The sequence below is a fragment of the Heptranchias perlo genome, chromosome 7 (assembly GCF_035084215.1).
Source record: "Heptranchias perlo isolate sHepPer1 chromosome 7, sHepPer1.hap1, whole genome shotgun sequence".
NCBI classification, from domain to species: domain Eukaryota; kingdom Metazoa; phylum Chordata; class Chondrichthyes; order Hexanchiformes; family Hexanchidae; genus Heptranchias; species Heptranchias perlo.
The window spans coordinates 70412767-70439377 of NC_090331.1; the positions used below are offsets into that span (position 1 = coordinate 70412767).

The 26611-nt window shown below is 43.1% G+C and overlaps 1 protein-coding gene across 1 annotated transcript in view; it reads left to right on the plus strand.

The window, feature by feature from the left end:
- Nucleotides 1-26611, plus strand: part of kcnh3 (potassium voltage-gated channel, subfamily H (eag-related), member 3) — a 617557-nt gene that overhangs the window by 477734 nt on the left and 113212 nt on the right. The window contains exon 10 of the mRNA XM_067987818.1: nt 8188-8437. Coding sequence (XP_067843919.1) covers nt 8188-8437 — 250 coding nt within the window. The remainder of the gene's footprint in view (nt 1-8187; nt 8438-26611) is intronic.

Sequence of the window (26611 nt, forward strand, 5' to 3'; positions counted from 1 at the left end):
AAGATTTTGGCATTTAGGCCCAGAAATAGTGTACTGTCTGAAATTAGTGACATTGCACATACTGCACTAAAAAGATCCCATTACAAATAGAAATAAAAAGGGTAAACTGTTACGATTATATAGTGTGAACAAATGCTCCACCTTAAATTTATATGATGGCACCATTTGACTGTGGAACAAGACTCACTAAATCTTATAATAATTTATTGCACAAGGTTCAAAACAAGTTTTTCCTGTACCCTAATCGTAATAATGCTGTAGCAGAACTTATGTTGCACTGCTCACAATAGATTGGAGGACACGGGAGAATTAAAGTGTGTAAGGTACAATGCTTAGTCTGCTGTATGTGACTTTGTGTGCCCCTTAAGGCCACAAGGTATGATTGCTGTGCCTCCCTATGTCAGCTGGAGGTTGATTGCTTGCTTCAGGCAGGCTGGCATTCTTTCTCTCTATCGTGGCTGCATATAGTGACACCACTATTCCCGGCCAGAATGGAGATGATGGGGTAAATCCCTGTCAATCAAGCCTGGAGACCACACTACTGTAAGTGACTGGGATTGATTCTATGCACATAATTTGTATTATGTAACTATCCTCCACTCACTACATTTTGCTGGAGAAATCACCCTACTCTTATTGGGAGACATTGCTGTAGTTTCGGTCATGAGTTCCATTTGCTGTAGTTCATAGAGACTCTTTTTAAATAGACTCCGTAGACTGCTTGCTGTAGTGCACTGTTTAAATGGACTCTGTTTGCTGAGTAAATAGACATTGTTTGCTGTAAGAGAGACAGTTTGCTGTGAGTCCTGCTGTAAGTCCCGCCCTGCCTCCAACTCATTGGCTCAATAGACATTCTGTTCTTTCATATACATTTACTATAAAGTCAATAAGAATGTATTTTCTGTACCTTTGTGAGACCAATTAGAGATTTATTGCTCCTAACCAATTCCTGCAGTCAATTAGAAGCAATTTTTGCTGATGTGGAAGATTCTCCATGTATTTAAATGATTGACTTTTTGTCTCTTTTTTTAAAGTGGGACACAAAATTTGCATGTGTCACAGTGTCATCGATGCGTTCCAAAATTTTTTAAGATATATGTGGCTGTAAGGGCTGACAGCTTTTATTAATTGCACACTCCATCACTTCCATCACTTATTCATCTTGAACATTTATGAGAATATTTTGCTTTCTTTCCTCCTCCTCCTGCTGTGAGTCAATTCAGTTATTTTTGGTCATGCCCAATGGCCAGTAATCAAACTGGCAGAGTGCTCCCAACTTTACTTCGGTTTTTGCCCACCATGAATTCATTAGCATTAACAGCAGAAAAACAGCCATTCAGTGCACACTGTTAATAATGTTCTTCTCACATTTCTCATGTGGCTAACAAGCCAGTTAACCAGTCAAGATGCAGCTATTCCAACGGCACAGAAGGCAAAGCTCGTAGTGTTTGATGTTGCTGGTTGAAATATTCATTTTTCGAGCTTGACTGACAGTGATTTAGGTTTCCTGGTGGACCCCATTATTAAAAATCAGGAACGTTTGGAGCGGAGGAGGCAGTCCAGGAGTATTTCCAGAAATGACACATATGGGAGGATGAGTCACTGACATAACTAACTTCAATCCGTGTTGGCAAACCTGACCTGCCCCCCATTGAATCTGAAGTGCATGCTGTATTGTGTGTAATTATCATTCCAGACCAAATGTCCACCCCAGCATCAGGAAGTTTATAATTTGGGGAATTACAATAAGCAGGTTACTTGCATTCATAAATTAAAAAAATTAACTCTTATAACTTCAAGTCAATTATTGGAGGGGGTTAGACATATATGGCAGGTAATATTATAAGTGAGAGCTTTATAAGTTATGAATTAAATAGAAAGGAAGGAAAAAAGAAAGAACTTGCATTTATATAGCACCTTTCATGACCATAGGACATCCCAAAATGTTTTACAGCCAATGAAATGCTCATAGACTCAAATGAGTTGGACCATTTCCATTCATTTGAATATGCACACATTCCCTACTACAAGAACATTCCTTACTACACAGTGCTCACTCTTTGGAAAATCTCAAATATTTTGCTTCTGATGATACCAAGTTGTGGAATAATTGTACTGCTCTTCATAGAAGCCTCCTGCACACCCCCTCCTCCTACCTTCAGTTAGGTGTGCTGCCTTGCTTTGGCTATAGTGCTAGGCTCGCATTTTGCACTAGGTAAGACCAGAGGTGCTACATAAGGAATAACCTTTGCCCTGTGCTGCATTTTTGCTAGGAATAAAACACCAAAGAACTAGTGATTAATTCTTTCTGAAATGATCTGACTTCCTCTTGGTTCTTTCGGTGTATATTTCTATTTATGAAATTATGTAAAACCATGGTCTCAGAATTATGACCAACTATACCTCAATCATAAAAAATAATGAATTTTGTGTTCCAGCCAGTTCCAGCTGCCAATTAATTTCCTTACCATTTTATTTGGCAAGGACTGTTCGATGAATATTTCTACATGAGCCCCGTTTTTACTGAAACAGCCAGGACTCAGCAGAACAGTGCTAACGTGTTCTGGTGGTTGTTATTTGCCTGACATTATTACATGTTGCATTTTGAGATTACAGTGGTCCCTCACTATAGGACTACCATGACCATTGATATTCATGGGTTCTCATTAATGAAGAAACAATGAGCTGGATATTCTGCCTATTTGTAGTCAATGGATGGAAAATCTAGCCCACAGCATATAATCACCTCCTTATAATGTACCCCTCAACCTAGTTTAACTGCTGCATGGCTACATATCATAGTGCAATTCTAATTTATCTAAAAAAGTGGAAATTGCCTAATAAGCAAAAGTCAAAATATAATGTTAGCTACAGTATTAATACAGCAGGCCAGAAGTAAAAGAAGAAAAAAAATACATTTATTTAGCATCTTGTCACATCATCAGGCTGTCCCAAAGTGCTTTATAACCAATGAGTTACTATTTTGAAGTCCAGTTATTGTTGTGTAGGCAAACAATTTAGCCAATTTGCCCTCAGCAAAGTCTCACAAACGCTAAATTAGTGAACAACCAGATATTGCTGTTGGTTGAGGGAGGAATGATAGCCAGGACAGTGGGGTAATTTCCTGATTTCCTTTGAATAGTGCCATGGAATTTTTTTAAGTCCACCTGCATAGATAGACAAGACCTTGGTTTGACCCATCTCATCCAAAAGATGACACCACCAGGAACATAGCATTCCTTCAGTACTGCACGGGAGTGTGAGACCTCGTTTATGTGCTCGATCTGTAATGGGGCTTGAACTCACGACCTTCTGACTCAGAGGTGAAAGCGCTACCAACTGAGCTAAGTTGACACCAAGAGAAGGTTAAAATTGACTTGGCAATCATATACAATGGAACTGGTCAAAGATTCACTTTTAATCACATATGAGATTACTATGGGGCAGCATGGCTTTGATAAAAAGCAAGTAACAACTGCTGAGATTAACCTTCTCATTCACCACTTGCAGGAGAACATCGCTCATTTGCTGAAAACATTGGTCTTTTTGTAATAATGTTAATGGTAGCAAATGAATTAACCTTTATCATGTGCATTTATGAATGGAGCAGTCATTAAAGTTTCCATTTGATCTCAACCTGAAGGGTTGCGATGGAAGGCATAGAATCATAGAATCATAGAATCATAGAAGTTTACAACATGGAAACAGGCCCTTCGGCCCAACATGTCCATGTCGCCCAGCTTATACCACTAAGCTAGTCCCAATTGCCTGCACTTGGCCCATATCCCTCTATACCCATCTTACCCATGTAACTGTCCAAATGCTTTTTAAAAGACAAAATTGTACCTGCCTCTACTACTGCCTCTGGCAGCTCGTTCCAGACACTCACCACCCTTTGAGTGAAAAAATTGCCCCTCTGGACCCTTTTGTATCTCTCCCCTCTCACCTTAAATCTATGCCTCCTCGTTATAGACTCCCCTATCTTTGGGAAAAGATTTTGACTATCTATCTTATCTATGCCCCTCATTATTTTATAGACTTCTATAAGATCACCCCTAAACCTCCTACTCTCCAGGGAAAAAAGTCTCAGTCTATCCAACCTCTCCCTATAAGTCAAACCATCAAGTCCCGGTAGCATCCTAGTAAATCTTTTCTGCACTCTTTCTAGTTTAATAATATCCTTTCTATAATAGGGTGACCAGAACTGTACACAGTATTCCAAGTGTGGCCTTACTAATGTCTTGTACAACTTCAATAAGACATCCCAACTCCTGTATTCAATGTTCTGACCAATGAAACCAAGCAGCTGAATGCCTTCTTCACCACCCTATCCACCTGTGACTCCACTTTCAAGGAGCTATGAACCTGTACTCCTAGATCTCTTTGTTCTATAACTCTCCCCAACGCCCTACCATTAACGGAGTAGGTCCTGGCCCAATTCGATCTACCAAAATGCATCACCTCACATTTATCTAAATTAAACTCCATTTGCCATTCATCGGCCCACTGGCCCAATTTATCAAGATCCCGTTGCAATCCTAGATAACCTTCTTCACTGTCCACAATGCCACCAATCTTGGTGTCATCTGCAAACTTACTAACCATGCCTCCTAAATTCTCATCCAAATCATTAATATAAATAACAAATAACAGCGGACCCAGCACCGATCCCTGAGGCACACTGCTGGTCACAGGCCTCCAGTTTGAAAAACAACCCTCTACAACCACCCTCTGTCTTCTGTCGTCAATCCAATTTTGTATCCAATTGGCTACCTCACCTTGGATCCCGTGAGATTTAACCTTATGTAACAACCTACCATGCGGTACCTTGTCAAAGGCTTTGCTAAAGTCCATGTAGACCACGTCTACTGCACAGCCCTTATCTATCTTCTTGGTTACCCCTTCAAAAAACTCAATCAAATTCGTGAGACATGATTTTCCACTCACAAAACCATGCTGACTGTTCCTAATCAGTCCCTGCCTCTCCAAATGCCTGTAGATCCTGTCTCTCAGAATACCCTCTAACAACTTACCCACTACAGATGTCAGGCTCACTGGTCTGTAGTTCCCAGGCTTTTCCCTGCCGCCCTTCTTAAACAAAGGTACAACATTTGCTACCCTCCAATCTTCAGGTACCTCACCTGTAGCTGTCGATGATTCAAATATCTCTGCTAGGGGACCCGCAATTTCCTCCCTAACCTCCCATAACGTCCTGGGATACATTTCATCAGGTCCCGGAGATTTATCTACCTTGATGCGCGTTAAGACTTCCAGCACCTCCCTCTCTGTAATATGTACACTCCTCAAGACATCACTTTTATTTCCCCAAGTTCCCTAGGCAGGTGAGATTAATGAGAAAAGATGAAAAGGTAGGAGGCAAGGGCTGATGACACCAATTTAGTACTGACAACAAAGTGAAAGAATAAAAGTGAATGAATTGTCCCATGTTTCAAGTAAGGAGATGAATAAGAGTGCAATAAGGTCAAAGGAAGGATTTATATTTGAATTTATGTTCCAAAATTCAAGCCAAGACACTTACTCAGAGGAAATGGAAATTTGTAACACAGTGAACTATTTTTGGTGTCGAGGGACACATGAAGTGATCGGTGTACCAGTTTTCATAGCGGGTTGCTGCAAGTCTACATCTTTCAATTGCTATGACCTTGGTTTGGCGTTAATTTCCTACAATCTTGTAATAATTTATTTACCTCCAAGGTAGTGAGTGCATTTAAAAACTGCAATTGCAAAGGTTTCATTCATCAGATGAAACAGAAATTGTAGAATACACTGCTGTGAATGCATCCTATCTAACTTCGAAGAATGAATAGCATTTGAGGAGCTTCTGTTTTTTGTCTGCTTATTGCAGCGACAGTGTGTCCATTATTATGAAATTTGATTCTCACCAGTTTTAATATAGGTCTTATTGTTACTTTCATTCCACAGGGTCAAAAACAGTGCCACTCTATTTGGAGTTTTATCTTTATATTAAATGGTGCTATCATATATTTGGATACATGTTTTTGTATTTCCATTTCTTCAACTCAATTGAAATTGAAGTAGCCTTTGCGGTGAAGACTTTCAGAATCAGGTGTAGTGCCATGCAGCTAAGTGGCAAACCACCATAGCCAGCACATTTTCAAAGTAAAGGGTTTCTATTGTGCGCTTCTACAACAATTTTGAGCCACATATTAAAATTGGTGATCGACCGAACTGAATTTACAGTTTATAGTGACATAAAAGATTAAGCTTCTCAGTCACAATTGTTATTTGGATAGTGAGCTTCTATATCTGAAGTGGTTCTGTCTTCTCCCTGTTAAAAATAAACATGGAATTTACAATGGAGACCTGGAATAGACATTTTACTAACTGTCGGCAAAATCCCTTCTCACCCTGGTCTATGATCAATAGATCAATTTTATAAGTTACAAATCCACTACCAGATAATTTTGATGTAATCCTATTGATGCGGGAAGACAGAAGAAAGATTTTAGTATACATTAAAGAAGGCATAATATTTTGACAAAGTGAAACTACTGTCATTTAAAAGTTTACATTGCTCCTCTTTTATCTTCTGGACCTCATGACGAACTGTAATCAGCCACCAAGAGGTGCACAAGTGTAATCCAGAGCAATGCCTGATTTTCTTTTCCACTTCCTGTGAGAAAGCATTTAGCCTCCATTCAGTGTCACCCACTGATGACCCAGTCAAGAATGGGAACTTGGCCATGTAGAAAATCGTAGACACAAGCCCACGTCCTAGCACTCTCTGCCACTGCACCTTGGTATACCAGCTCCCTGGATCACCACATCTTATGCAATTATAATTAATACCTGTAACACTATCAAATAAGAAATAGTTAAACATGTGTTGAGATACCAATAGTGCTGTAGTGTCGTGGATTGTAACGCATGGATAAGCTTAAAGAATAGGATTAAACTAATTGAGTGAGATTGTTATGCATGAATGCAACATTTATTTAAAAAGAGTGCTGAAATTAGTCTCATTTGCCGCTTGCTTATTTAGAATAAAATATAACTCCATCACGATATCTTTGAGAACTGGGTTATATTTATAATAAAGTGTAATAGAAGCACATTAATTAACCTCTGAACGATGTAATTTAGTGAAAGTAACATTCATTATACCTGCCATGTGACTCATTGTACTCCTACTTTTCAGACTCTAGTTCAGTGATACTTATATTAACATGCTGTGTTACGGAGTGGTAAAGCATGGATTTATGCATATCACGTAACTCACAGTGAGTTCTCAATCCTCAGCATTCAAAACACTGAGCCCTGATGCTATTGCGGTGAATTCCCTAGTGATTTAAGCACCAGGTTGCAAATGTGTGGCCTCATTTTTCACATTTAGTCTGTATTTCACTGCAGACAGATTTTAATGTAAGAGTTGTAGAAACAGGAGGTATGAATACATATGTTACTTAAACAGCTGTGTGCAGTGAATGTGTTGGACGTACCCTGTAGAAATACGGAAAGCAAGGTTATGAATTGCAGGAATATTGAATGAATCCTGGTACTGTATATTTGGGCCTATCATGATTTATTTCTCTCCAACATTCAGCTTTTGACCTTTGCTTTATTGCAAGTTGCATGGGAGAAAATAAACATTCTGGTCACTTATTCCTTCCATCACGTTAGATATGTGTTTTCATCATTAGATTGTATGTTGTCTTCTGCTTGTTCCAAAAACTTGTGCAGTTGGCTGAATTTATATATAGAGAATAAAAGATGGTTGGGAGCAGTTTAAAAGACTGCAGAACAATCTGACAGCAACATATAACATAGCAGAGCTAAACTGGTTTACTTAGTCAGCACTGGCTTGCAGCCCATAATGTAATATTTGGGGCCTTTTATATTTTAGAAATTATATACAATATAATATACAATATTGATCATCGTTTGAGTTTATACCTCCTGTTTCTGTGTCCTTCAGGTTTCTATCTTCCAATCCCATTAAGCCTTTCTACCATAGTGGCTGCTGAATTTTATTGTGGTTTTCCATCAGATGATGGAAAGGGGAGGGGTATATAAAGAAATACAAATAGTGACAATGTCTACATGCTGGGAGAGGCCAACTTTATTGAAAAATAATGCGTACTGTTAAACCAGGACATATGCTTCCATACTATATCAATTTAATCATGTAACATGTTTCCATTCCAGCTCCTGAAAGATTTCCCTGATGAACTGCGAGCAGATATTGCAATGCATCTGAACAAAGAAATCCTTCAGCTGCCTATATTTGATTCGGCCAGCCGTGGGTGCCTTCGGTCCCTCTCCCTAAGCATCAAAACCTCTTTCTGTGCTCCTGGGGAATACCTCATCCGCCAGGGCGATGCCCTGCAGGCCATCTACTTTGTTTGCTCGGGTTCCATGGAGGTCCTGAAGGACAACACTGTGCTGGCTATTCTAGGTGAGTGCACAGCAGTGCCTTAGATACTCGTTACTGATTGTCATAGCTTACTTGATGATTACTGTTAAACCCCACTCTACATGTAGTCAATAGAACTGACTAATAATTAGAAAAGAAAGACAGATTTGCATTTAAATAGCGCCTTTCCTGACCTCAGGACGCCCCAAAGTGCTTCACAGCCAATGAAGTACTTTGGACATGCAGTCACTGGTATAATGCAGGAAGCGCATTAGCTAACCTCTGCACAGCAAGGTCCCACAAACAGCAATGAGATAAATGACCAGACAATCTGTCTTAGTGATACTGGCCAAGGGATAAATATTGGCCAGGACACCGGGGGAGAACTCCCCTGCTCTTCTTCAAAGTAGTGCCATGGGATCTTTTACATTCACCTGAGAGGGCAGATGTGACTTCAGTTTAACGTCTCGTCCGAGTCCGCTGTTGACTATTTCATAGAAAAGAATTGTGTCTCACTGAAGAACATTTTTTTTTAATTATGACATTTTTAAAAAGCACAAAAGCTGAGATTAGTATTGCCTCCCCGAGTTGCTGGTTGGAAACCTTCCGAGCAGGTGATTTGAACCTATTCACGGTCAGCAGAAATACACAGAAATATAGCTCCCCTGGTAGCTCTGTTAGTAAATGCGGCATGTAATTGAGTCATACTGGCCAGAAGGTGCCACATTCAACCCTCAGTCTGTATTCAGTTAATTGATCTCAGCCAAGCTGGCATGTGGGCTGTACAATTAACTTGGAAAATAAGCCAGGCTCATTGATCACAATCAGTGGCCTGGATCATGCGGAAAGTCACAGGTATGGACAGCAGATGAGGGTAGGATTCTCATCTGATTCTCATACTCCGACAGTCAAATATTCTGCCAATATGCAGCACCAAGGTTCACACATGGGGTTAGCTGCTTGGGCGAGATAGTGGAGGGTGACTAGCACCCATGGAACCGGATGCTTCATCACAGGAGGGGAGAAAATTTGGGGAAAAAGGTAAACGTGCAAAAACTTTTATAAAATAATGTGTTGCACTGGGTTTCAGACCTGTAGGTGTGACCACATCTCCATTTAAAAAGAAACATACAGCCTGCAAAGTGTTTAATCTCTGTACCATTCCAATCATCTAAAAGTTAAGATGAATTTCAAACTTAAGTCCACAACTTAATGCTACATTTCGGACACCTTCTGAAAATCTATATATACAATATCCATTGTATTCCCTTTATCTATATACTCTGTGATTTCCTTACAAAATAAACTAGATTAGTTGAAGCAATGTAAACTTTCTGGGCGCCCGTTGTTTCGGCGCTATGCGGCCTCCCGAAGTGCCAAGATGGCGTCTTGGCTGCACACCCACGTTTCCAGCGTGAAGTGCACCGGACACCATCTTGGTATAGGAGCTAGCGCAGGCGCAGATAACGAACGCCGGAAGCATGTAAAGTAAGGAGAAAATGGATACAATCAGTGTGCAACGCTGATTTAAAGTAATAGACACCATTTTAGGACTTAACGCTCAACTCAACACACAGTCTTAACCCCGACCATCTGAACGTGTCTTAGAGTATCTGGAGGACCCCAACAAGCACTATTTAAAGGGACCACGCAGGATTTACAGGTTAGTGGCTGGATTATTGCTTCTGGCTGCCGAGACATTTGTAACTGTTTTTGGAGATCTCCTATACTTGAATACTAGATCTTGAGGACATAGCCTAACATTTAGAGCCAGGACGTGCAGGAGTGAAGTTAGGAAATGCTTCTACATGCAAAGGGTGGGAGAAGTTTGGAACGCTTTTCTGCAAACGGCAGTTGATGCTAGCTCAATTGTGAATTCTAAATCTGAGATTGATAGATTTCTATGAACCAAGGGTATTAAGGGATATGGGGCTAAGGCGGGTATATGGAGTGAGGTCACAGGTCCACCATGATCTCATTGAATGGCGGAACAGACTCGAGGGGCTGAATGCCACTGCCACTTGCTGCCTCCTGATATGCACCACCTTCTCCTGCAAGAAAGTGGGATGTGTGTCTGGCTGATGTGCCTGTCATGGGTGAATAGCTGCAAGTGTGTGTGGCCTGTGAGTTGTGGGTGGGCGGCTTGCAACAATGGTAACGTGTGAGGGTGAGAGGAACTATCTGGTTGGAAAAGTTGAGTACTGATGGAAAGAGTTTGTTGGTAGGTGGGTGATGGGGGTGTAGTGCATGGAGCAGTGGATGCAGCTAGTGGTGCAGTTAATGCCACTTGACAGTTGACCTCACTCACCTTGACCACTCGTGTTGAATAATTGAACTTCTTCCTGCACTTCATCCATGTTCATGATGCTGTGCACCTGGTATTGACTCCGTCCCCTGCTGCCTCCCACTGCCTTTTGGGTATATGTCTGGAGGGCCTCTTGCCCCCCTCCCCCACCCCCAGAGGATATCCCTTCTTCTGTCCACCTCTTGCACCAAGGCCTCTAGTGCATCATCAGAGAATCTTGGTACATGCACGCTCACAGGCCTGGTACAAACTCAGATTGGCAGATTGGTGAGGTCTGGCATGCAGATTGGAGGATGTGGAATTTAGTGGTGCACAACCTTTATTCAATGCTTTAACATAACTCATCAGTTTGTAAACATAGGGACGGGAGCTGCATCTGTGTTTTACGTGTGCGATGTCTGATCTCCGTTCAGACTCCGTGCAGACAGCAGACTGTTATTTTCAGCAAATAACTGGTACCAGCTACCTTTAAGAGATTTCTAACAGACAGCCTGCCTTTAAGAGATTGGAGCTCCCCCTGCTGGTGGAAAGTGCAAATTGCATGGAATCCTCATTCAACACTGATTTCCAATGCAGACTGCAGGTAAGTCCTCAGGCCTGACGAAAGTCTTGTTCTGCCTGCACTACCCCTGCCCAAAAGTCCCCCTCTATGCCTTCACAGATTTTATCCCTTACTCTAGCAGTTTGCCCACATTTAAGATAAGGTTAATTGGTTTAGTTTCCCCCTTTCTTGAACTGAGGTGTAACATCTGCCGTCCTCCAATCCTTTGGAACAAGTCATGTTTTGGAAAATTATGGTCAGTGTCTCTGGTATCTCTTCCCCAACCTCCTTTAGCACATCCTCAATCACATTTTCATTCCTACAATCACATTTTCACCCTCAATAAAAACTAATGCAAAATACTTATTAGGTATCCCTACCATTCCCTCACTCTCAACTATAAGATGGCCCCCTTCATCTCTACTCAATCTGTGGCCTCTCACTTAAGTTGTATGTTCAAGGTTGCTTCTGAAAACATGGCTGGTAATAACAGTGATACATGGGTGTGGTTCTCAGTGGATTTGGAAGGTGATCTCAGTAACAATTATATGAAGCAGGGTGGAAGGGAAATTAGGGTTCTATTACCTCACATGGCTTCTAATATTTCCTTGTCAGTTTCTGTTGTCATTGTCATTTCATAGATTGTAAATATTGTCTGGGTCAAAGGTGACATGTAATCAGACGAATATGTAATTAGGCTAGTGAGTGCTAAATTAATGAATTCTTTTAAAAATGTGTTGATTGATTATCTGACTAGAAATGGGATTGAAAGTTTATAAAGATAAATTTAAGCATAGAACAGTGAATGACACATTATTCAGGATGTGGAAATATTGCCTGAGACAAGTTTGAATTATTGGAAGTTTTACTTGTGTAAACTTCCCTCCATCAAGAAGTTTAAATAATTAAGAGGCCATGACAATACATTGGAGTGAATGGGTTTGATGGGACAAATGGCCTTTTCCCGTGTCACACTTTCTTATGTTCTTAACCAACATGTCGTTGATCCTGTTTCCCAAAAGATCCTGTGCAAATTCTAAAACAAGGTACAACTCACTTTATTCTCATTCGAATGACAAAATATAGGAAATAAAAGTAGAAAACATTGGAAATATTTAGTAGGTCCGTCAGCATCTGATATGAAAAAAGACAGGAGAACCTTATGAGTGTTAACTCTTTATCAGAGCTGGCAGTTCACCATTGGTCATTTATATCTATAATATATAAAAGTATAATTGTTAATGCACAGGTGCTGAATGACGAATGAAAATGAAAGATTATTTTGATCTGACTGTCACAATTTAATGTTCCATTACTTCTTAAGATTATTTTCTATATTTTACTATGTTTAATTATTTGAACTAAACCCCATGCTCAAACTAATATAAAACATTAAATCCCAAAGAATATCTCATTACTTATTGTAACTTTCTACTGCAATATATCCTTTTCCTTTTTGATGTTACGAATGTGAGTGAGATTTAAATACTTAATTTCCTTTGATACTCGGAGCTCACCAACATATTTTCAATAACTTGCAAATTGAAAAAAAAATTGCACTGGATCTTGCTGGAATGAGGCATCTCGCAGAGTGCGGCGTTAGTTAGTGCCATTTTTCGGGCGCTAACTGGTCTACTAAGCCCCCAATATGGCAAGACGGAAAGGAGAAAAAATAGGCATCCTTTACCCACGCCTGAAGCAAGCGTCAGGCCCTTTGCATATGCAAATAAGGGGCCTAATGCCTGCTTAAAGTTCCCTCTCCAAGATTGGTTTACCATCGGGGCTGCATTGAGGGAAACTGGCCCAAGGGATCACCTGCCAATCAAGAAGGAGTGCTCCTCCTGACCCGACATTAAAGGACCCGGTCGCCGCTGCCCTCCCAACCCCTGCTCCTGACCCCCAACTCCCGATCCCGGACCCCCTGCCTCCTCTTCCGATCCCGGACATTTGGCCTCCTCTGCCAACCCCCGGCCCCCGCGATTCCCGGCCCGACCTGACCCCCGTTCCCAACCCCCGAACCGACCCAATCCCTGACCCGATCCCCGGATACGCTTACCTGAGGGCCGCTGCAACGCTAACAGTGACCCGATATCGCACAACTCTTCACCGGTGGGTTCCGATTCCTCATCGGCTCCATTATGATGAGGTCTGAGGCCCAATATCTGGGGAGCCCTAGGCCTCACCAAGACTCAAGCAAATATACCCGGCACCCCCACACCGAAAATGGGCTGAACTTTCCCTGCAGGTTGAACACCTCAATGCTAACAGCAATTCTGAAAGGTTTTTGTTGATGATTGTAATGTACAAAGAATATAATAAATGCCAGTAAGTGTGTTACGGCATGGTAAATCCATCCCGGACCTCCAATGCAGCAGTTAAATAGCAACGCTTAGGGCAGTTTGGAATGCAGAGCAGTAGAGTTGGTTGGAACTTAGGAGTTTCTCTGCAGTACAGACCGCGGAGGTGGGAGATGCAAGTTGAGGTGCTGCAACCCTAAGGTGCAACCTTATGTTCCAACCAACTCTACTGCTCTGCATCCCAAACTGCCCTAAGCGTTGCTATTTAACTATAAATAATAATATAAAAATCAAAGTGCTATATGTAAAATAAGGATAGCATGTGACACTTTGAAATGGAGGCCAAATTACGTCTGCACGCCCTGGTCCAATTATGCTCCACCCTCTAACCCCGCATCACCCGAAGACTACAAGCGGTCCTGACTCCCTGTGTGCAGTGCCATGGGCAATTGGCTCGTGTTTAAATAGAATAATTGGCAATAACATTCAAGCTCATCCCAAGATCCCAATGGCAACGTCCAGCTCGAGCTTTGCTCTTGTGGTTCAAGATGTTATGTGAACTTCCTCATGAGACAATTCCCTTGTAATCACTTCTGAGCAGCCATTATACTCTATATAATATGCTCTTTGAAGCTCATGGGGATATTTTATCAGTTTTAGGTCCAGTTTTCAACTTTCTATTTTGCCGGTAGCTGCCATCGACGGACATGGCAGCCGGAGGAATCACTGAGGTTTAATGGCATTCTGGCTGTTCAAATAACAGCACTCGATTTACCAGGAAACTATACAGTCTTAATCTATTATAACCTGATATTAGTTGATCATTGAGATAATAATGTTGTGATTGGCCCTCGGAGCATTGTAAACCGCTGACTCATTCCTTTATGCAAACGGACCATTGATTATAAATATCTGTCATGGCCTCGCTGCAGCTCTGCATAAAGTCTTCCCACGATGGTGTATGATCCTTGTTAAAAAATTAACATTTGTGGATGTCATATGAGGAGAGTTTGGGGCTCAGCTGCAATGCCCCTCAAATCAAATCGGCTGCAAACATTCACTAATGAAGCTCACATATGTGGACTGACCACCCGGGCAAGGTACTGGAGGAAGACCAGAATCCATGGAGATATACCCCAATAAGGGTCAGCATCTTCAGATAGGGATGAGAGGAAACTGGGGTCTTTAAAGTGGGTTAAAATGATCCAAAGTCATTTCATTTGTCAGCATTTGAGACTTGGGCCACAGCCCGTTGCATCAGCCTGTCACTCAGTGAGACAATGTCACTTTAAACTGCCTAAGAGGGAAAGCCACAAATTGCAAATGTCACTCCATTATTTAAGAATGGTGGGAGAGAGAAACCAAGTAACTACAGACTTGTCAGTCTAACGTCAGTTGTGGGAAGTTACTAGAATCTGCCATTTGGACCAGATTCACTGGGCACTTGGACTGATCAGAGTCAGCATGGATTTGTGATGGGCAGGTCATGTCTGACTAATCTAGTTGAAGTTTTTGAGGAGGTCACTAGATGGATAGGGGAGTGTCTATGGACGTTGTCTGTATGGACTTCCAGATGATATTTGATAAGGTTCCACACAAGAGATTATTGGCAAAAATGAAAGTGGAACAGAATTAGAGGCAACCTTACGCCATATGGAATTTGATTGGCAGGTAGGAGATAGAGAGTAAGGATAAAGGCCACGATTTTTTCCCCGAAGTCCGGGTGCACTGGGGGGAGGGGGGGGCAAACAAAATCGGGGATTTCCGGAGCGGGGAGGAATCCTGGCTCCAACCCACCGAAAAACGCCTACGACCCAGACCCACCTGGGAGCGCGCGCGCACTTCAGGAAGCCGGATGTCCTGCCAGCAATTAAAGCTGGTGGGTTGATATTTAAACCATCAATCAAGGTAGTTAAAGTCATTGGAATGGTGATTTACATTTTTATTGATGCAGGGAGACGATTTCAACATTACCTCAAAGCGTTTCCCATGCTGTGTGAAGCACGCCATGGAAACCTAGGAAGGTTGCAGCCGGGAGCCATTTGGCCATTGAAATCCCTGTTTGACAAAAGGTGAGTTATTGCAGCAAGGCACTCGGTTCTCTCAGCAAACTTTTGGCTGGGAGTTCTTTGTGTTTAGACTGAGAATTCTTGGTTCACACTCAGAATTGTTCTGCTTACACATATTTACCTACTTTTTGGACCCCCTCAAACTGACAACATCAGGATTGGGGGGAGGGGGGTGCAATGGCTGCATTCACCAGTACATCTGAGGCGGAGGAACATCACCATCCTCGCCAGGCACGGCGTGCACTTCCGCCACTTGCAGCTCCACAACACAGAGGTGCGTCACAGGGGCCTGCAGAACAGCAGAGAGGCGAACAACAGACTTTGCAGGAGGCACTACCCTCGTCAGAGGGTCCACAAACAAAGGCTGAGCTTCCTGGACCTCTCTGAGGAGCAGTGTCTATAAAGCCTGAGAGTGAGTTGCCAGGTGGTTGCAGACATCTGCGCGCTCCTTCATGCAGAGCTGCTCCCGGCTGGGCCTAGTGGCGTTGCATTGCCCATGGCAGTTAAAGTCGCCACTGCCCTCAACTTCTTCACCTCCGGATCATTCCAGGGTGCCACCGGTGACATCGCCAGGGTGTCTCAGTCGTCTGCACACAAGTGCACACGACAGGTCACCGATGGCTTATTTTGCAGGATGTCCCACTGCGTCAACTTCCCCATGGACGACCTCAGCCAGACTGAGAGTGCAGTGGGTTTCCACTGTCTGGCTGGCGTCCCATGGGTACAGGGTGCAATTGGTTGCACACACATAGCAAACCAAGCACCTCCACATGAGCTAGGACTGTTCATCAACAGAAAGGGATATCACTCCATCAACACGCAGCTCATTTGCGACCACAGAAAAAGCAATCAAAAGGGCTAATGGAACGTTGACCTTTATCTCAAAAGGGCTAGAATGCAAAGGGGAGCAAGTTATTCTTCAGTTGTATATGACCTTGGTCAGACCCCATCTGGAGTATTGCATTCAGTTCTGGGCAGCGCACCTCAGGAAGGATATATTGGAGCAGGAACAGCACAGATTCACCAGAATGATACTGGAACTTAAAGGGTTATATTATGACAGGCTACTCATTTGGCTTGTAATCCCTTGAGTATAGAAGATTGAGGGATAATCTAATCAAAGTGTTTAAAATCATAAAAAGATTTAATAGGGTAGATGCAGAGAAACTACTTCCTCTGTTGGGGGAGTCAGAACAAAGGGGCATAATCTTAAAATTAGAGCTAGGCCATTCAGGAGTGAAATCAGAAAGCACTTTTTTTCACAAAGGGTAGTAGAAATCTGGAATTCTCTCCCCCAAAAAGTCTGTGGATGCTGGGTCAATTGAAACTTTCAAGACAGAGATGGATAGATTTTTGTTAGGTAAGACTATCAAGGGACATGGAGCAAAGGCAGGTAAATAGAGTTGAGGTACAGATCAGCCATGATCTAATTGAACTGGCTCGACGGGCTGAATGGCCTAATCCTGTTCCTATGTTCCTATCCTATCCCATGTTATCACAGAACAGACAAATAGGTAATCTTAGCAGACAATGAATGATATTTAGAGCCAGCGAACTTCCATTCCAGAAATTATTTTCAAAATGGCAACTTAATTAAATTTCTGTTTAATAAATTGCGTACAAGAGACCTTTGAAATGTGAGTGCTTGGGATGAGTCATTGGAAAGGCAATTATTATAGTTCTGTTTAGTTTCAAAGGAAAATTACATTGTACACAGCACATTGTTGTATACAAAATGAAAACAAATACAAAGTGTCAATCTGCACCCTTAGATGTTTTATTTACAATTCAAAGTGTTATTTATTCTTTTTTTAAAAAGTCTCAAAATCAGTGGCAGCATGGTTAGGTCGACTATTTTAAGCTCTGTCCATTGACAGACTGTGAGATCAGCTCATCTGTACAGCCCAGCAAGCCACTTTCAGCATTCCTGGCGTGTGTGTGAACCTTCCTGTCACATTGAAGAAAATCCAATCTCAAATGGCAGTCCCATACATGACTTTGTACTAATTGTGCATGCACCAGATTCACACCAGTGCAGTTCAGTTCCAATCTTATTTACACCTTCATAGCAACAGCAGTTTTCCTCTGTTGCCAAATCTACCCTGCAGTTTAAACGGGCAGATTCAGCAGCAGAATACCGACCACCCACTGGCTTTGATTAGAAGCAGTGCAGGAGAAAAGATCAATGAGCGAGAGCAGAGCACATTGGTTGCAGGTGTTTGTTTGAGCCTCACTCTCCCAGGACCCCAACTTAAATATAAACCTGCCTTTGGATTCAGACCTAAATTCTCCACATGGGAATCCTGCACTTTACAACTGGTAATTAGTGCTATACAGTCAGTGTGCTAAAATAGTCCTGAGGGGAGCATATAAATAGTTAAAGTGTTAAAATTGTGATATCTCAGGACATTTTTGTAACGTGTCAGAGAAAGGCCTGGTAAGATTTAATGAGATCATTTGTGTTAAGCACATTCGAGTCTAGTCAGGAGTACAATTTCTCTAAAGCAAAATCAATGGAATTTTATTCCTGTTTTTAGTGTAATGCCAACCCTTCCCCATTATGGACTTTGGATCTTGCTAATTTGAATAATCAAATGATTCATTCAGTGATATAAAATGGCCCCCAAATAAAATAGCCAAGTCAGTATTAAACATGAAATCAGTATATATTAATTCATACAGTAAACCATAAGTAATCAGGCAGATTTCTGTCCCGGGGCCAGAAGATCTGCAAGAATTTTTTTTGTCTTTTTAACGAGATGGCACTGAACCAATTGAGAATGCTTGTCCTAAGGATATGCAAGTAAATTACATTGTACTTAATGTACACTCATTATTGGTATAGCATTTGCAATTGCACTTATTTTTCTTTAAAACACTGCTTCTTTCCAGCTAAGCTAAATGCCTAGTTTGGAATTCCTAAGTGACACAACATAATTATGAATGATAAAGGCCATCCAGCCCATCTCAATTGATCCCTCCAGAGAGGTCCGAACTTCTCCCTCGCTGTAGCATCCAATTGTTTCTTAAACGATTTCCAGGTCTTTGCGTCCACTATTCTATCTGGACATTTATTCCACGTATTGATCACAATTTGCATGGACAAGAGTTTCCTGATATCGGAGCCCGCCCAAATTATTAGCAAGATAATATTGGGTGCCATGCTTCAAGCATTATATTAGCGGTACCTCTGATTCCATCACACCTCATGCACTACTGCCATGGAGGGGAACGGCACAACATGGGCTTCATTTAAAGTGCTGCGTGTTTGCATTCTGAAACATTTTGCATCAATGTGTTTGAACACTGGCGCACAGGAAACTGAATCGTTTTCTGCTGGTGCCATTGTATGCCTTCTCCGACGTCACAGTCATATTTTGTTTCTTTTCATGAGACGCAAAACAAAGATGCAACGCCAAAGTTCTCATCCAGACTAGTAGTGAGGAGCAAAAGTACCAGTGAAAAGCAGCCTTGCAACATAATCCCAACCACTGTATACTCCTCATTGTAGGATTTATTTTATCACAGAGTAAATGAAAGAGAATGAATGAATGCCAGTTAACAAGGAGGGCAAGAGAGTGAGTGACACTCTATTCACAGTGTGTGAGATCGATCGATCGAGAGTAGGAGAGTGAGTGACACACTATTCACAGTGTGTGAGATCGATCGAGAGTAGGAGAGTGAGTGACACACTATTCACAGTGTGTGAGATCGATCGAGAGTAGGAGAGTGAGTGACACACTATTCACAGTGTGTGAGATCGATCGAGAGAAGGAGAGTGAGTGACACACTATTCACAGTGTGTGAGATCAATCGATTGAGAGTAGGAGAGTGAGTGACACACTATTCACAGTGTGTGAGATCAATCGATTGAGAGTAGGAGAGTGAGTGACACACTATTCACAGTGTGTGAGATCGATCGATCGAGAGTAGGAGAGTGAGTGACACACTATTCACAGTGTGTGAGATCGATCGATCGAGAGTAGGAGAGTGAGTGACACACTATTCACAGAGTGTGAGATCGATCGATCGAGAGTAGGAGAGTGAGTGACACACTATTCACAGTGTGTGAGATCAATCGATTGAGAGTAGGAGAGTGAGTGACACACGATTCACAGTGTGTGAGATCGATCGATCGAGAGTAGGAGAGTGAGTGACACACTATTCACAGAGTGTGAGATCGATCGATCGAGAGTAGGAGAGTGAGTGACACACTTTTCTCGGTGTGTGAGATCGATCGATCGAGAGTAGGAGAGTGAGTGACACACTATTCACAGTGTGTGAGATCAATCGATTGAGAGTAGGAGAGTGAGTGACACACTATTCACAGAGTGTGAGATCGATCGAGTGTAGGAGAGTGAGTGACACACTATTCACAGTGTGTGAGATCGATCGATCAAAAGTAGGAGAGTGAGTGACACACGATTCACAGTGTGCGAGATCGATCGAGAGTGAGTGACACACTATTCACAGTGTGTGAGATCGATCAATCGAGAGTAGGAGAGTGAGTGACACACTATTCACAGTGTGTGAGATCGATCGAGAGTAGGAGAGTGAGTGACACACTATTCACAGTGTGTGAGATCGATCGATCGAGAGAAGGAGAGTGAGTGACACACTATTCACAGTGTGTGAGATCGATCGATCGAGAGGCGGAGAGTGAGTGACACACTATTCACAGTGTGTGAGATCGATCGATCGAGAGTAGGAGAGTGAGTGACACACTATTCACAGTGTGAGATCAATCGATCGAGAGTAGGAGAGTGAGTGACACACTATTCACAGTGTGTGAGATCGATCGATCGAGAGGAGGAGAGTGAGTGACACACTCTTCACAATGTGTGAGATCGATCGATCGAGAGTAGGAGAGTGAGTGACACACTATTCACAGTGTGTGAGATCGATCGATCGAGAGTAGGAGAGTGAGTGACACACTATTCACAGTGTGTGAGATCGATCGATCGAGAGAAGGAGAGTGAGTGACACACTATTCACAGTGTGTGAGATCGATCGATCGAGAGTAGGAGAGTGAGTGACACACTATTCACAGTGTGTGAGATCGATCGATCGAGAGTAGGAGAGTGAGTGACACACTATTCACAGTGTGAGAGATCGATCGAGAGTAGGAGAGTGATTGACACACTATTCACAGTGTGTGAGATCGATCGAGAGTAGGAGAGTGAGTGACACACTATTCACAGTGTGTGAGATCGATCGAGAGTGGGAGAGTGAGTGACACACTATTCACAGTGTGTGAGATCAATCGATCGAGAGTAGGAGAGTGAGTGACACACTATTCACAGTGTGTGAGATCGATCGATCGAGAGTAGGAGAGTGAGTGACACACTATTCACAGTGTGAGAGATCGATCGATCGAGAGTAGGAGAGTGAGTGACACACTATTCACAGTGTGTGAGATCGATCGAGAGTAGGAGACTGAGTGACACACTATTCACAGTGTGAGATCAATCGATCGAGAGTAGGAGAGTGAGTGACACACTATTCACAGTTTGTGAGATCGATCGAGAGAAGGAGAGTGAGTGACACACTATTCACAGTGTGTGAGATCGATCGAGAGAAGGACAGTGAGTGACACACTATTCACAGTGTGTGAGATCAATCGATCGAGAGTAGGAGAGTGAGTGACACACTATTCACAGTGTGTGAGATCGATCGAGAGTAGGAGAGTGAGTGACACACTATTCACAGTGTGTGAAATCGATCGAGAGAAGGACAGTGAGTGACACACTATTCACAGTGTGTGAGATCGATCGAGAGTAGGAGAGTGAGTGACACACTATTCACAGTGTGAGAGATCGATCGAGAGTAGGAGAGTGAGTGACACACTATTCACAGTGTGTGAGATCAATCGATCGAGAGTAGGAGAGTGAGTGACACACTATTCACAGTGTGTGAGATCGATCGAGAGTAGGAGAGTGAGTGACACACTATTCACAGTGTGTGAGATCGATCGATCGAGAGTAGGAGAGTGAGTGACACACTATTCACAGTGTGAGAGAACGATCGATCGAGAGTAGGAGAGTGAGTGACGCACTATTCACAGTATGTGAGATCAATCGATCGAGAGTAGGAGAGTGAGTGACACACTATTCACAGTGTGTGAGATCGATTGAGAGTAGGAGAGTGAGTGACACACTATTCACAGAGTGTGAGATCGATTTAGAGTAGGAGAGTGAGTGACACACTATTCACAGTGTGTGAGATCGATCGATCGAGAGTAGGAGAGTGAGTGACACACTATTCACAGAGTGTGAGATCGATCGATCGAGAGTAGGAGAGTGAGTGACACACTATTCACAGTGTGTGAGATCAATCGATTGAGAGTAGGAGAGTGAGTGACACACGATTCACAGTGTGTGAGATCGATCGATCGAGAGTAGGAGAGTGAGTGACACACTATTCACAGAGTGTGAGATCGATCGATCGAGAGTAGGAGAGTGAGTGACACACTTTTCTCGGTGTGTGAGATCGATCGATCGAGAGTAGGACAGTGAGTGACACACTATTCACAGTGTGTGAGATCAATCGATTGAGAGTAGGAGAGTGAGTGACACACTATTCACAGAGTGTGAGATCGATCGAGTGCAGGAGAGTGAGTGACACACGATTCACAGTGTGTGAGATCGATCGATCAAAAGTAGGAGAGTGAGTTACACACGATTCACAGTGTGCGAGATCGATCGAGAGTGAGTGACACACTATTCACAGTGTGTGAGATCGATCAATCGAGAGTAGGAGAGTGAGTGACACACTATTCACAGTGTGTGAGATCGATCGAGAGTAGGAGAGTGAGTGACACACTATTCACAGTGTGTGAGATCGATCGATCGAGAGAAGGAGAGTGAGTGACACACTATTCACAGTGTGTGAGATCGATCGATCGAGAGGCGGAGAGTGAGTGACACACTATTCACAGTGTGTGAGATCGATCGATCGAGAGTAGGAGAGTGAGTGACACACTATTCACAGTGTGAGATCAATCGATCGAGAGTAGGAGAGTGAGTGACACACTATTCACAGTGTGTGAGATCGATCGATCGAGAGTAGGAGAGTGAGTGACACACTCTTCACAATGTGTGAGATCGATCGATCGAGAGTAGGAGAGTGAGTGACACACTATTCACAGTGTGTGAGATCGATCGATCGAGAGTAGGAGAGTGAGTGACACACTATTCACAGTGTGTGAGATCGATCGATCGAGAGAAGGAGAGTGAGTGACACACTATTCACAGTGTGTGAGATCGATCGATCGAGGGTAGGAGAGTGAGTGACACACTATTCACAGTGTGTGAGATCGATCGATCGAGAGTAGGAGAGTGAGTGACACACTATTCACAGTGTGAGAGATCGATCGAGAGTAGGAGAGTGATTGACACACTATTCACAGTGTGTGAGATCGATCGAGAGTAGGAGAGTGAGTGACACACTATTCACAGTGTGTGAGATCGATCGAGAGTGGGAGAGTGAGTGACACACTATTCACAGTGTGTGAGATCAATCGATCGAGAGTAGGAGAGTGAGTGACACACTATTCACAGAGTGTGAGATCGATCGATCGAGAGTAGGAGAGTGAGTGACACACTATTCACAGTTTGTGAGATCGATCGAGAGAAGGAGAGTGAGTGACACACTATTCACAGTGTGTGAGATCGATCGAGAGAAGGACAGTGAGTGACACACTATTCACAGTGTGTGAGATCAATCGATCGAGAGTAGGAGAGTGAGTGACACACTATTCACAGTGTGAGATCAATCGATCGAGAGTAGGAGAGTGAGTGACACACTATTCACAGTTTGTGAGATCGATCGAGAGAAGGAGAGTGAGTGACACACTATTCACAGTGTGTGAGATCGATCGAGAGAAGGACAGTGAGTGACACACTATTCACAGTGTGTGAGATCAATCGATCAAGAGTAGGAGAGTGAGTGACACACTATTCACAGTGTGAGATCAATCGATCGAGAGTAGGAGAGTGAGTGACACACTATTCACAGTTTGTGAGATCGATCGAGAGTAGGAGAGTGAGTGACACACTATTCACAGTGTGTGAGATCGATCGAGAGAAGGACAGTGAGTGACACACTATTCACAGTGTGTGAGATCGATCGAGAGTAGGAGAGTGAGTGACACACTATTCACAGTGTGAGAGATCGATCGAGAGTAGGAGAGTGAGTGACACACTATTCACAGTGTGTGAGATCAATCGATCGAGAGTAGGAGAGTGAGTGACACACTATTCACAGTGTGTGAGATCAATCGATCGAGAGTAGGAGAGTGAGTGACACACTATTCACAGTGTGTGAGATCGATCGAGAGTAGGAGAGTGAGTGACACACTATTCACAGTGTGAGATCAATCGATCGAAAGGAGGAGAGTGAGTGACACACTATTCACAGTGTGTGAGATCGATCGATCGAGAGTAGGAGAGTGAGTGACACACTATTCACAGTGTGTGAGATCGATCGAGAGTAGGAGAGTGAGTGACACACTATTCACAGTGTGTGAGATCGATCGATCGAGAGTAGGAGAGTGAGTGACACACTATTCACAGAGTGTGAGATCGATTGAGAGTAGGAGAGTGAGTGACACACTATTCACAGTGTGTGAGATCGATCGATCGAGAGTAGGAGAGTGAGTGACACACTATTCACAGTGTGTGAGATCGATCGATCGAGAGCAGGAGAGTGAGTGACACACTATTCACAGTGTGTGAGATCGATCGATCGAGAGTAGGAGAGTGAGTGACGCACTATTCACAGTGTGTGAAATCGATCGAGAGTAGGAGAGTGAGTGACACACTATTCACAGAGTGTGAGATCGATTGAGAGTAGGAGAGTGAGTGACACACTATTCACAGTGTGTGAGATCGATCGATCGAGAGTAGGAGAGTGAGTGACACACTATTCACAGTGTGAGAGATCGATCGATCGAGAGTAGGAGAGTGAGTGACGCACTATTCACAGTGTGTGAGATCAATCGATCGAGAGTAGGAGAGTGAGTGACACACTATTCACAGTGTGTGAGATCGATTGAGAGTAGGAGAGTGAGTGACACACTATTCACAGAGTGTGAGATCGATTTAGAGTAGGAGGGTGAGTGACACACTATTCACAGTGTGTAAGATCGATCGATCGAGAGTAGGAGAGTGAGTGACACACTATTCACAGAGTGTGAGATCGATCGATCGAGAGTAGGAGAGTGAGTGACACACTATTCACAGTGTGTGAGATCAATCGATTGAGAGTAGGAGAGTGAGTGACACACGATTCACAGTGTGTGAGATCGATCGATCGAGAGTAGGAGAGTGAGTGACACACTATTCACAGAGTGTGAGATCGATCGATCGAGAGTAGGAGAGTGAGTGACACACTTTTCTCGGTGTGTGAGATCGATCGATCGAGAGTAGGAGAGTGAGTGACACACTATTCACAGTGTGTGAGATCAATCGATTGAGAGTAGGAGAGTGAGTGACACACTATTCACAGAGTGTGAGATCGATCGAGTGTAGGAGAGTGAGTGACACACTATTCACAGTGTGTGAGATCGATCGATCAAAAGTAGGAGAGTGAGTGACACACGAGTCACAGTGTGTGAGATCGATCGAGAGTGAGTGACACACTATTCACAGTGTGTGAGATCGATCAATCGAGAGTAGGAGAGTGAGTGACACACTATTCACAGTGTGTGAGATCGATCGAGAGTAGGAGAGTGAGTGACACACTATTCACAGTGTGAGATCAATCGATCGAGAGTAGGAGAGTGAGTGACACACTATTCACAGTGTGTGAGATCGATCGATCGAGAGTAGGAGAGTGAGTGACACACTCTTCACAATGTGTGAGATCGATCGATCGAGAGTAGGAGAGTGAGTGACACACTATTCACAGTGTGTGAGATCGATCGATCGAGAGCAGGAGAGTGAGTGACACACTATTCACAGTTTGTGAGATCGATCGATCGAGAGAAGGAGAGTGAGTGACACACTATTCACAGTGTGTGAGATCGATCGATCGAGAGTAGGAGAGTGAGTGACACACTATTCACAGTGTGTGAGATCGATCGATCGAGAGTAGGAGAGTGAGTGACACACTATTCACAGTGTGTGAGTTCGATCGATCGAGAGTAGGAGAGTGAGTGACACACTATTCACAGTGTGAGAGATCGATCGAGAGTAGGAGAGTGAGTGACACACTATTCACAGTGTGAGAGATCGATCGAGAGTAGGAGAGTGAGTGACACACTATTCACAGTGTGTGAGATCGATCGATCAAAAGTAGGAGAGTGAGTGACACACGATTCACAGTGTGCGAGATCGATCGAGAGTGAGTGACACACTATTCACAGTGTGTGAGATCGATCAATCGAGAGTAGGAGAGTGAGTGACACACTATTCACAGTGTGTGAGATCGATCGAGAGTAGGAGAGTGAGTGACACACAATTCACAGTGTGTGAGATCGATCGATCGAGAGAAGGAGAGTGAGTGACACACTATTCACAGTGTGTGAGATCGATCGATCGAGAGGCGGAGAGTGAGTGACAAACTATTCACAGTGTGTGAGATCGATCGATCGAGAGTAGGAGAGTGAGTGACACACTATTCACAGTGTGAGATCAATCGATCGAGAGTAGGAGAGTGAGTGACACACTATTCACAGTGTGTGAGATCGATCGATCGAGAGTAGGAGAGTGAGTGACACACTCTTCACAATGTGTGAGATCGATCGATCGAGAGTAGGAGAGTGAGTGACACACTATTCACAGTGTGTGAGATCGATCGATCGAGAGTAGGAGAGTGAGTGACACACTATTCACAGTGTGTGAGATCAATCGATCGAGAGAAGGAGAGTGAGTGACACACTATTCACAGTGTGTGAGATCGATCGATCGAGAGTAGGAGAGTGAGTGACACACTATTCACAGTGTGTGAGATCGATCGAGAGTAGGAGAGTGAGTGACACACTATTCACAGTGTGAGAGATCG